Source organism: Phalacrocorax carbo, chromosome 3 (assembly GCF_963921805.1).
Source record: "Phalacrocorax carbo chromosome 3, bPhaCar2.1, whole genome shotgun sequence".
In the NCBI taxonomy this organism is placed as follows: Eukaryota; Metazoa; Chordata; class Aves; order Suliformes; family Phalacrocoracidae; genus Phalacrocorax; species Phalacrocorax carbo.
Window position 1 is genome coordinate 64,735,137 of NC_087515.1, and position 12,295 is coordinate 64,747,431.

The window sequence follows — 12,295 nt, forward strand, 5'->3', positions numbered from 1 at the left end:
TGCATTTCCAGGCATGGGATGAGGAAAGATCAGGGCATGTGGATCCTGAGTACCACTCCTGGCCTATGTCTGGCACAGCCTGGTTGAAAGCCAGAGCACAACTGCAATCAAGCACCTGTTAGATGGCCATTAGGAAACATGCATTTGTTTAACGCTGAGCTTGATGCCAGACAAGTGATGGCTTCCTTGTTAATAATGTCATGTTCCCATCATCAAATAATACCTTTCTTTCTTCTTCTCATTTGCATTGAAATTGTCCGAAAACTGGGCAAGAACTTGATCCATTTCAACTGCAAAGCAACTTACTACAAGCTTTTGGCGCCTCATTAATATTATCAACGTTGAGTAACACTGGTCTGTCTGTCTACTGAACAGAGAGGAGAAAGATAAGCTTCAACACCCGTGAGGAAGGCAGGGCTTGTGAAACCTAGTGAGAGCATAAAGCTTTTGCTGTGGTTAGGTTTTGCAGTGGCGGGGCCACGACAGAGAAGCGGGTCCGATGGGGCGGGGTGGCAGCCAGCACTGGGTTAAACACAAAGCTGAGTCTGGGGAGGGCGAGTGAAGGAAGAGGGGTTTTGCGGGGCTGGCGGAGAGCCGGGGCAGAGCGAGGCGCGGGGCCCAGCCCCACGGTCCCTCCTCTCCTCTCTCTCCTCTCTTCTCTGCCGGCCCCACTGGTTACAGCCGCCGCCAGGCTTAGTCAGAGGAATGTGGGTGGGACTCCCTCCTCCCCCAGCGCCTTAAAAACCCGCTCATACCGACACGCACCCAGTCTCCCGTCCTGGCAGAGCGTCCCTGAAACACCCCACCCGCGACTCTCGGGCTCGCTGGGTGCCCCCGCTGGCCGGGCAGGATGGTGGTGTGCGGCCTCGCCTGCTGGAGGTGCAGGTGGCTCCTGCCCCTGCTGCTGGGCTTGGCCATCATCATGGGCATCATCGCCCTGGCGGGCAGGGGCTGGCTGGAGTCTGAGTCGGAGCCCTACGTGCAGCAAGCGTCGCTGTGGGAGAGCTGCAAGCGGGGCGAGGAGGACCTCAACTGGAACTGCGAATCCCTCATGGACTATGGTAAGGGGGGAGCCCCCTGACCTTCCCTCCATAGGACCCTGGCCCCTGCCACAAGCGGCACCCTGGGGCAGTGGCTGGAAAGCGGTGGGTGCGGTGGGTCCTAACACCATGAACAGTCTCCCCACCTCTGTTGTGGAGGAGCTGCTTTCTGGGATGGGGTTTCCCTTGCAGAACCAGTACTAATGCTGTTTCAGGGCTTCAACTAGCAAAGAAATACAGGTCCAGACTGCTTCAGAACAGTTTTTTCTATCAGTACAAACTTGAGAAGCCAGAGTGGTGGTGGTTTGGTTTTTTTTTGTTTTGTTTTTTAAGTTATTTTACAACCAAAGTAAAAGAGCCAACTGGCCACAAGTCCCGTAGGCTCTCCAGTTTGCTTTCTCTCAGTGATCCTCAGGCTGTGGTCCCGGTCCTGGCAGCCTTGCCTGGCACTGGCCAGCTCCCCCTCTCCTCGCCAGCAGCCTCACTGGTCAGATGGTGAGTGTGGAAACCTTCCCATAGGGTGTCTTATGCAGAGCCACTCCTGCATGACAGCAAAACTGCCTTCCCTCAGCCCTTTGGAGGGAGAGAGTACCTTAATTTAACCCTGCCTGGCCAAGAGAACTTGGATATTCAGATGCCTCCTGACCTGCAGCTTAAAATGGCCTGATGTGGGTTTGCAGATGGGAAAAAAGCCGTTTCCTGCATATACCTCTCTATTGCACTGAAGCCTAAATCAGGGGATAATTGTGCCTCTGTTTTAACTTGCTGAGCTACTTTTATATCCGGCATCACCAGAATAATACTCTTACTGTACACTCCCAGTTTCTGGGGTTTTGGGGGACTCTTTGGGTTTTTTTGCTAGAACATGTGGGTGTGATTACATCTGCTTTTCCCTCAAACAAAATACTTCTGGACAAATAAGCAGACCCGCCTTAAGATCCTGGATGAGGGTGCTTCAGGGACTGGGAAGCTGGAAGGGCGTGTTTCAGCTGGGAGAGCCGGGACTGCTGCCCCGCGCAGATCCCTTGCCGCCCGAGCACGGTGGACTGAATTCCAGAAGCTTTCCATTGCAACACTCATGCATAAACTAAATCTTGAATATACTGTAAGAGCAAGGGCTTCATTCCTGCAGCCAGGTCTTACCGTAGTTGGAAGAAATCTGGCTAGTGTGACAAAAATATCCATCTCCCCCATGAGACAGAGAAGAAAATCTAGTGCAGAGTTGCTGAAATTCACATTGCACAGGGAAGAAGTGCTAGAACAGCACAGCTGCTGAAATATGCTTGCTTCTGTAGTGACACTGCTTTTCATGTCCCTGAGTCCTGATGGGCGTGTGCTTTGCATCTGCTCAGATCGTTGTGGGGCAAAAGCAACTTTCTGCTGTTTTTTCTAGTTAACAAGCTGTCAAAGAGGAATAGTATCCTTGACTTCGCTTCTTTAAGCCTTGGCTTATTTAAGTGAAAATTTATTTAAATCCTTGGCTTATTTAGACCAAACTGACTTTGCCTCTTCTCTAATTTTCATGACATCAATGCCACTGTCTACTCAACTACTATTTGCATTTAGAGACAGGATGTAACATATGAGTTCAGGTCTGATTTATTTTGTTTCCTTTTTTCTATGCTAATGCAATTAGGCTTAAAATAGGTGAGGGCATTTATAAAGGAAAAAATGCCTAGCAGGCACTTACAGCACTGCTGCAGGAAAATAAAAGTTAATTAATTGAGATGCATAACTTGTGTTTTGCATACAATAACTACTATGCACTAACTATCCTGTGGCTCTTCTGATGAAAGAAAAACTTCAGAGTGAATCCCCATTAATAGAAAGCTCCATTAGATAGTTTCTTAATTGAGCTGCAGCATGCGTACTGAGAAGAGGAAGAGAAAAAGCAGGTGAGTCACTTATTGTAAATGGGGGGAAAAGGGGCAGGAGCAGACAAAGATTTGCAAATAGGGATGTCTCCTAAACTGCATTGCTTCTTAAGGCACATTTGCAAATGCCACATGAGAGGGAAGAAGTGGAAAGGGAAAAAGAGTGGGATGTCATTTGGTGGGAGGCAGGGAAGAAAGGATTTTGTTTAGTGCTCTGTACCGGTTTGCATCTGGGAAGTACCTGGCTGGCAGCGTCTGTGTATGAACAAAAAACATTGCAATGCAGAGCTGCTGTACTGCACTGTAATATGACTCAAGATGACTTAGTCTGGGCCATTGCAGGATTAAACTGTTGACGGCATGTTTAAAACCTACCAGTAAGCCATCAGATATGACAAGGATTTTTTGCAGTGTGCTTACTTGGAGAGGGAGGTTGTCTTCATAGTGACGAGGCTGTAAATTTAAGGAGCAATATTGTCTGTGGCTGTGTCCTCCTGGTTCTGAATGGCTGCTCCCAGTGACTTTGCTTTGAATTATCACTGTAAAGGATGGGTGTGTATGTGTGCGGTAAAGGTGATCCCATGGAGGTTAACTCTTTCTTATATTCCTAACAGCCAGTTGGTATGCATTAAGTACACAACAGTTGACCTAGAAAAAGGGAAGCATTCTTCTGGATTCTTAGTAAGTGCCAAAAAAAAAAAGTGGAACCTGGAAGTAGGAGCCCATCCTTTGTGAATCATATTTTACTGCGGCTGTGCCACTGTACCTCTGTTCCTAGAGGCATGGACTTTGATACCACAGATTATTGGTGAAGCTGAGTGCATATGTTGACTTCACTGAGGAGTCAGCTAAATAAAGGAGGAATGTTACAGATGTGCTTATCTTTTCAGTGCACCTCTTTTCAGGCACGCTTCTGTCTGATTTATGATGCCAGGATGTATTAGAGACAAACTAACTTAGTTTGTAGTGTCAGCTGAGTGCAGGCACTTGGGAAATGCTAATGGAAGAGGTACCAGTTGGTGTCCCTGTCAACACTCAGGAAACATTTACTGAAACTCCCCAGTGAAAGATTCCAGCGAGCAGGCGAGGCTGGTGACCCTGGCAGTGAGCTTTGCTGGCTCCCAGGCAGGCATACTTCCACTGCTGGCAACACACAGGCATTAAAAGTTGGAAATATATAGGACTGTGCCTCTCCTGAGCTCCCGGCAGAGTGAAGTATCTGAAGCCAAGTTTGTACTTGTGGGCTTTTATTTAATAGTTTGGTCATATAGCAATCACTTTTCCTGCACTCCTAAAACCAAAACAGGGCTGTGATTCCCAATATTAATTCCCAGCCAGCTCTCCCAGCAAACCTTTGATCCTGGGCTGTCCTGTGCTTGTGGTGGGTGGTGTGCAGATAGCTTTCCTTCACTAGTTGTGCTACCATGGAATTTTGCACATTTTGTGATCAAGAACATAATACTGACAGTGGCCTCTTGCTTGCAGTCCACTACTCTTCTGTTCTGTCAACAAAAGCATATTTTTTGGGAATTCTATGTTATGAGCTCTCAAGGCCAAACACGAGTTGTGACTGTGCTTTATATACAGAAAAATATTATAGCTACAGTGTAAAAACGTGTCTCATCTATGCACGTCATGGTAAAACCTTCTACCCTAAGATTCCAGTTATTCACAAGGTAACAAACTAGCTTCTGCTTTTGTAAAAATTGAACAAAGATGAGAAAGGCTTGTTTCTTCAAATGCTGTTGCAGTTCATCTTCCTGCTAGACTGTTTTCCCAGTCCCTTTGTTCATTTCTAAAGGGAAGTCTATATTTAAATGTCCTACGCTGTAGAGCTTTCATCTCCTCCCTGTTAAGGCTGAGGCACAGCCAAATAAAATTAGGAAATACAGCTGACACTAAATCTCTGTCACTTTTCTTTCTTAATTTCATCATATTACTGATGCTCATCATTAAATAATCCTGACCCCTCCTAGTTATTTGCATGATAACATTTGCAGCTTAATTCCTTTCCATAGTCATCATTAATCAAGGTATATGATAAAACTCTTAATTCTTCCTAATAGTTATAGATCTTCAGCCCCCGAACAGTTTTTTAATGTTCTTTCAACACCACCTAATTGATAAATACTTTTCTGCTGATCAGATGAAAGAACTTAACTCTTCTTTGAGGCAAAATTGACCCGGGGAACACTAATACCTCCAACTGTTCTTCTGCTCTTCTATTCTTCTCCTGTCTTATTTATGCAGCCCCAAATTACTGTGGCGTTATTGTTTGATTTCATAAACAGACATCATGTTTATGCCTATTTCGAGTAAGAAATACTCTCTCTGCCAAATGAAGGGACCTGAGAATTTTCTACTTTTTATGGAAAACTTGAATTTTGGCTAAATGTCTCATGATTACAAGGTACTTCTGAGCACAAATCAGCTAGAAACTGGGGCTGATCTGTCCTTCTCTGAGTGTGAGCAGGTCCCTCCAGCTCTTAAGGCAACAGTGAGTGTGTAAACCTGCACCTCTCCCCTCCCGGCAGCAGGGAGCCATAGATGGAGGATCTTGCAGATGGAGACGGGAGACCTGGTTGCCTGTGGGGGCTCAGTCAGGTCTCAGGAGTCTCTACAAGGAGAAGCAGCCAGGAAAGCCTGACTTGATAAGTATGGGGATTAGAGGGATCCCGCATGGAGAAACATCAGTTTCAGTCGGAGCCCTGCAGCAGCCCCTCCACTGAAAGCTCTCCCATTGGTGGGGGTAGCACCAGTTTGCGTGGGAAAGAAGCATGCCAGGGCTGCACCCTACACTGGGTAAGGGTGCAGCCTCCCACCCCAACCTCTTCCATCAGTCACTTATTAAGTCTTCCAGTTAATTTTTTGAGATTTCTCTTACATTGTGTGTGTATATATATATACAAGTCCAGAGCTTTTTGCTGCTCTTCCTGTGACTTGCACCAATGCTCATGTGGCAGGCTGGCCATTCGATGGCTGTAGTCTAGTCCAGCCCAGTGTAGACCCATCCAGTGCCATGGCCAGCACCGATGACTCAATCTCATCAGGTCTTCTCAGTATCAGCCCACTGATAACTGCTGCTGGAGAATATAGTCCGAGAGGAAAGTAGGGGGTCACCAGCACCAAGCTCTGCCACACATGAGCACAAAACCCCCTTAATTTCATAATGTTGGCGTCTACTACTGCCCTGTCCCTGAAGACCTGAAACAAAGCTGGGACTGATATTAATCTTCCCGAAGAGACATTTCCTACAGCTATGTGTTGTCACTTTTATATCACCAGAGATGAGAAAATAAATCACTGTGAGTGGAGCTGGGGCTGACCTGTATCTAAAAGCTTGTTACACTTGTAATCTAGGGACAGAGGATATGAAAACAGCAGAGAGCGCACTGGGGACTTTCTGGGTCATATCTCCTCCAGTCATGTTTGCATTGCACCAAACCTCAAGATGTCTAACCTGCAGGTGTATTTGAGTTTGCAACCTAAATTTTGTCAGGCAGATGCCAGCCTCGGCTTCCTACACTGTGCCAGCATATGTAACGCATCTGAAAGAGAATGTACTTCAATAACTGATAACTTCTTGTTGTTGTGCTTTTTTTCTTAATAGGGCACGTACCGATAAATAGCATTCCTAGCTCATTTATCCTGAATTGGTTTTCCTGGGCTGGCTGTGTGTAATGGTTAACTATCCCTTTATACTAGTTATGCCTAAATAAATCCTGTTGTGGAGACAATACCCAGTACCTGCATTAGGTATGTCAGAGAATATTTTGTATGAAAAGATTGTATCGGACGACTGACGCAGCTTTAATCTCCAGATGCTCACCGGGTGTCCTCCCTCCCTCCTCACCCTGCAGCACTGTCTTGTAAAACATGCACAACTGGCTGAAGAAGAACTAGTTTGAAAAGTTTTTGCTGTCTTGAGTAGCTGCAAGTAGGGAGAGACAAAAGAAAACCCTTTTCCTTACCCTTTCTATGCTAGCATGACTGTCTTCAGGTGGTGGCGGTGGTGGTTGGGGGTTTTGGGCAGAGATCTGGCTGATGGATGGCTACTGTATTTCATTTTTGCTATTGGAATGGGGGGAAAGAAACCAGTTCAGAGTGATCTACTGAAAATAGCTGTAAAACAATGCTTTGCTTTCAGAGAGTAAATTGATGTACATAGTGGAGGTGTCTGAGGTAGTTTTACTGCATTCTCTGTCTCAGATTACTAGTTTTTCCCCATTTATACAACCAGTAGAGTATGTGAGTTAAGGTGGAGGATTTTAACTCTTTAGGAGAAGGTTCTCTGTCTCACTGTCCTTTTCCTCTTAGTTTTTGCACAGAAATAACGGAGGCTACATTGAAAGCAGTGTGTCTCCAGAGTTGCCTCGGCTGTGTTGGAACAGACAGCTCTGATCAAAGAGAGATTTTATATTTGAAAATGTTCTGACCTAGATCCTGATGCTTTTTTTATTCCTACATTAGATGGAGCTCGGGATCTGGCCCTACCTCTGTCTGAATGTGTGAAAGTAGAAACCTACATTATGCAGATGTGGAAAGTGAGCTGTGATGACAGCTGACGGGAAAACAAAACACTAGCTAGTATGGTTTAGCCCATGTGGGCAGGTATCCTGCCTCCAGGGCAGGAACACCTTGGCTTCTTGTTATTTGCATAGGGCTCACCTGAACTCCTGCTTGGTTTCTAAAGAGGACATGGTTTGGCCGTAATGAGGGCTTTCTTACAAGCCCTGTGTCACTGCAAAAGGGGAATTGCCAGCTGTTTTTCTTGGAGGTTTTCTTACCTTTGTTGCCCTGGCCTTGGCCTGTGGTGGGGGGAGTTCTGGGTGCTGGTGCTGCTCTGCTAGGATAAGGCCACTTGCTTCGTGCCTGATTCTCTCCAGACTGCAGTTGCTTGATCCTAAGAGTCTGTCCCACCCTGTCCCATCAAATGTCAAAGTAACGATTCAAAGAGGACTCCTCAGATTCTGCTGTTTCTCCTCCACCTGCTACATTTTAGCTGTTTCTAAATTTTTTTTCAGCTGTGAATAGATATTTATCTTCAAGAGCTTTCTCTTTGTCATCTCTCAGCTATTCCACAACTGTTTCTTTTTGGTCATGCTAAGTTTGCTCTGCATGCATTATTCTTGTCATAAACAGGCAAGAAGCTGTACGCTGACAGCAGTACTATTTCCCAGCAGTTGTCTCCTGCGGTGGTACCCTCTCGTCTGCTCTCATACTTCCCCATGCATGGAAATGGTTTTGTAAACTTGCATGTCAAACAGGAACAGTAACAATAAAGTACATTCTCAGTGGTTGTGTTCCCTATCTGCTCAGATGTCTGTGGGTCTTTTACAGATGTGGAGTTTGGAGGTGTTATCTCCATTACCATGCCGAACTATACCCCTCTTTTCAGCAGGGCAAGTTAGCAGGCAAGTTAGCTCTGTTCTGCGGCTGTGGGCTTTGAAGACATCCAGTATTGCTTTGACATAGAGCATGCTTTTTGCAGTAAAGGATTGCAACAAAAAATGATTAAAGAAAACCAAAGACCTGCAATGACCTACAGTTCAGTGCACTGCTGTGTATAACATCTTTCTCATTTTCTCTTCAAGGATGGGGAAGAGCAGCAGCTGCCACGTACCTTGTTGGCTTTGTGATCCTGGTCATCTGTTTCGCCCTCGCAGTCATCGCGTTCTCGATCGAGATACTCCGCTTCAACTTTGTGCGAGGAATTGGAGGCTTGCTCTTTGTTGTTGGTAAGGCTAGGCACAAAGACAAGGTTATTTTAGATGTAAAACAGGCACCAGCAGAAAAACGTACTAGGTGGAGCCTCCCTTATGAAGTAAGCGGTCCTTGTCTTTTTTATGACTCATTTTCATGGGGAGCAAGGGAAGGTTGATTTATGCTCTGAGAGGATAATTGTCAGGGAAGCTCCAGTGGCCTTTGTCAGTTCGCACTTTCCCAAAAGCACTGTACGAGGGCAACCAACACCTTTGACCCTGTGTGTCACATGCTAAGACTTAGTTGCTGAGAGTCCCGGGTGCTTCCCACCTTCCTGAGGAGAGGAGGAGTGACAGGGCTATGGTACAAGCAGGAGGTAACTGGCTCTGCAGGGATCCTGGTGGCTGCCTGTAGGTCAGGGCTGGTTGGGGCATGCAGATGAGTGCCTTTGCAACCTGGCAGTGTCAGCTGTAGCTGCTGCAGCCAGATAGGTGTGGGCATCTGCCTTAGCCAGGAGTCACATACCTCTGCAAGACTGCAGGTTTGATTGTAAGACTGAAGCTAATCCTTCTGTCTTAAAAGGATACGCAGTTATCTCCAGGTACCTTTTTTAGTGGGAAATGTAATATCATTCATTGTTGTTTACTTCTGCTTTTCTTTCTTCTTCTCTCTCTCTCTAGCTGCATTCCAGATCATAGGCTTGGTCATCTACCCAGTGAAATTCACAGAAGACATTCCACTGACAGGAGATAATATGTTCAGCTGGGCCTATGGCTTTGGCTGGGCCAGCACTGTTGTTGTAATAGGTTGTGCTTTCTTCTTCTGCTGCCTCCCCAACTGGGAAGATGAAGTCCTGGGAAACATCAAGCCTACCTATTACTACTCCTCCCCAGAGAGAGCACCATACTTAAACTGAAAGATTAAATCCAAGTATAATCAACTGTCAAAACAACAGAGAAGCACCTCTGGTGTAAATTTGGTACAATTATAGGAGCCTGAAAAAACCCCACCTTGTTTCTCCAGAGTATTTCTTACTAGCTCTGGCATTAAATTGGTAAAAACATTGGCATCTTTAAGCAAATAGCTTTTACCTGAAATATGATTTACATATTCTCATGTCGGTTCTGTCTGGGTGGTTTACATGCTCCTTCCCCTCCCAATTTATTGAGTCATCCTTATTTTATTCAAACATTTGCTTATGAATAAAGATGTAGTGTTTCGAGTGTAGAAAGGAAAAGGAGAGATTTTAAATAACCCATTAGAGGGATCCGCAAGTTATTGTATTTTCACTTCTGACAAAACTGCCTTAAATAGAACTAGGGAGAAAAACCCAACCTTCCAAAGAATGCTTTTTTTTCCACCAAAGTCAGTCCCAAGGAAGGAACTTCCCTGAGACTGCTGCAGTCACCTGCTGCCTAAGAATCTCTTTTCAGTCCTGTTACTGGACTATTGTTGACTACTGGCTATTTGAATTAAGGGGAAAATAAAATTAAAATTTATTTTCTGCCAGTTGGTGCTGTTGGACAGAGATCTCCTCTAAAGCATGGAGCTGGTGTGTATAACTGTGGCTAATGTAACACTTATTGGGTACCTTTTTTGCCCACTGCAGGACTTGTGATGGAGCCACATAGAATTTAATATACATTGTCACAGAGAGAATCAATAAGACTTCAAATGTAAAACTACATACATTTTTACACGGTATTTGAGGGATGCTGATTTAGGAAATACCTCTGAGTAGAAACACACAGTGTTCTTTATGTCTACCTTTTTAAAACCACAATGTTTTAATTATCAGCCATGCTTTGGAGGGAAATCTTAGCGTAAGGTATTGAAAACCTCCAAAAATTTCTAAAGCATACTGTAAGTACTCCAAAGTTTAGTAGACTTAGGGATGCTTTGTGAGTCACTACGGATGACAGGTAAAAATAGCAAGCAGTTCTGTGAGTAATTTACGGGTGTCTGTATGAAGCTTACATACATCTTGGTGGGTAATCTGGCTGGCTCCTAGCTTGTGTTTCTTGAGCCAGCAATTCCAAATAAGTATTCCAGCAAGGCAGAGCCATGTCTGTGTTGGTCATGGACCTGCAGCATCTTACAAGTAGATTTAATTATGGTCTATAAACTTTGTCAGAGCTTTCTTCAGATGGGGAAGAAGGAAGATGCTCATTTGTGGAACTCCTCTTCCAGCTATGGGGGAGGTAGCTCTAGCAGAGGCAGATTTCTGAGCAGGGTACAGGCAGGGTGGAAAGCAAATGCTGCATAGCAAGCAGCTTAATTCTTACTATCATGAACACACTTGGGAGAGGGTAAGTGTGTGGATATATCCACATGTTTATAAGTTCATGCACATGTACAAAATAGAACTTACAAAGCATTAACCAGCACACTGCAAAGCTAAAGCCATTTAGAACTAAGCTTTTTCAATGCCCAATATATCTTGTATTATATGTTGTATAGCTTTCTGTTTTGTAACACCTTTTTTAATTTGGAAATTGTGTGTTTTGCATGTGATCCTGTTTTGGAAAGGCCAGGTGACTTCTGAAGGTCGCTTCCAGGCCTGTATTTTATAACTTTAAGAACATAAACATCCGCAGACTTCAGAACTGTGTTACAAGCTCAGTCGTGCCATATACAATCAACTGTATTTATGATTCTTGCTGAAGAAGGGAATCCTGTGACAAATCAGTCTCTTTTTTTTTTTTTCTGTACAGTATTGGCTGGTGGGGAATACTGTGTAGTCTTATCTGTATCATGAGTAACAATAGTACCTACTTTCTAGTGAATTCGTAACACAACAGAGAAACCCAAGTCTGGAAAATCCTTGCACAGCTAAAGCTGGGAAGGAGAAAATATGTAAGAAAATTGACAACCTTCCTAAAGAGAGGGGGGCCTGGTAATAGGGTTTAGCATAACTGAAGTCTTTTGTATGGTGTTTTTTTTTTTAATAAGCATTGTCATACCTTGTCAAAAAAGCACAAATGTAAAATAAACTTGGCTCTGAATATACTGGGAGGGGTAGAAACATAACCAGCATGTTACACAATTAAGATGTTTGGGAGAAAGCTATTGCAAATAGACATTAATTACTTTCAAGAGATACTAATGTATGTGGCAGTCCTTTCAAATGTGGTGGCTTAATTAAAACTATTTTAACTGATGGTGGTAGAAACTTGGTGTTGTTTGTGGTTCACAGATTCATTGCATAAACTCAAGCAAATCACCATTATTTACTTCTCTTAACAAGAATATCAGTATCCATGAAGTGTCATGTTAATAAAATGAAGTCAAAGACCTTATCTGTCCAGGAGGCAACAACTTTATTTTCCAGTCAAATAAGCTTGAGTACACACTGCAAAACACGGCTGACACGGCTGTGTGCTCTCATCAGAACTGCCAGGCATAGAAAACTTGCTAAGCCAAAACCTCTTAAATGACTTGAAGGGGAGCCCTAAACATTTTAAGAATGTTAACATCTACAGGAGGTCTCAGATGTGGGAAACCTGTTCTTTTTTTATCAAAACTGTGCCAAATAGCTTCCATACACTGATCAAGAACTTTAAATATGGGGAAAAATATGAAGTACTCACCTGCTATTTTGGGTGGAAGACTGCACTTCTCCCGTGATTAGAAACCTTCCCGTTCCTAACCTCAGATTATGCATGGCCTGTTTGTAGC

The 12,295-nt window shown here is 44.3% G+C and overlaps 1 protein-coding gene across 1 annotated transcript; it reads left to right on the plus strand.

Annotated features, from left to right (window-relative positions):
- The first annotated feature begins 495 nt into the window (after positions 1-495).
- On the plus strand, positions 496-11,778 carry PERP (p53 apoptosis effector related to PMP22). The gene is made up of 3 exons (XM_064447183.1): positions 496-1,061; positions 8,509-8,652; positions 9,298-11,778. Exons 1-3 carry the CDS (start codon positions 851-853, stop codon positions 9,531-9,533), a joined length of 591 nt encoding a protein of 196 aa, XP_064303253.1. The 5' UTR covers positions 496-850; the 3' UTR covers positions 9,534-11,778.
- Positions 11,779-12,295: the final 517 nt, after the last annotated feature.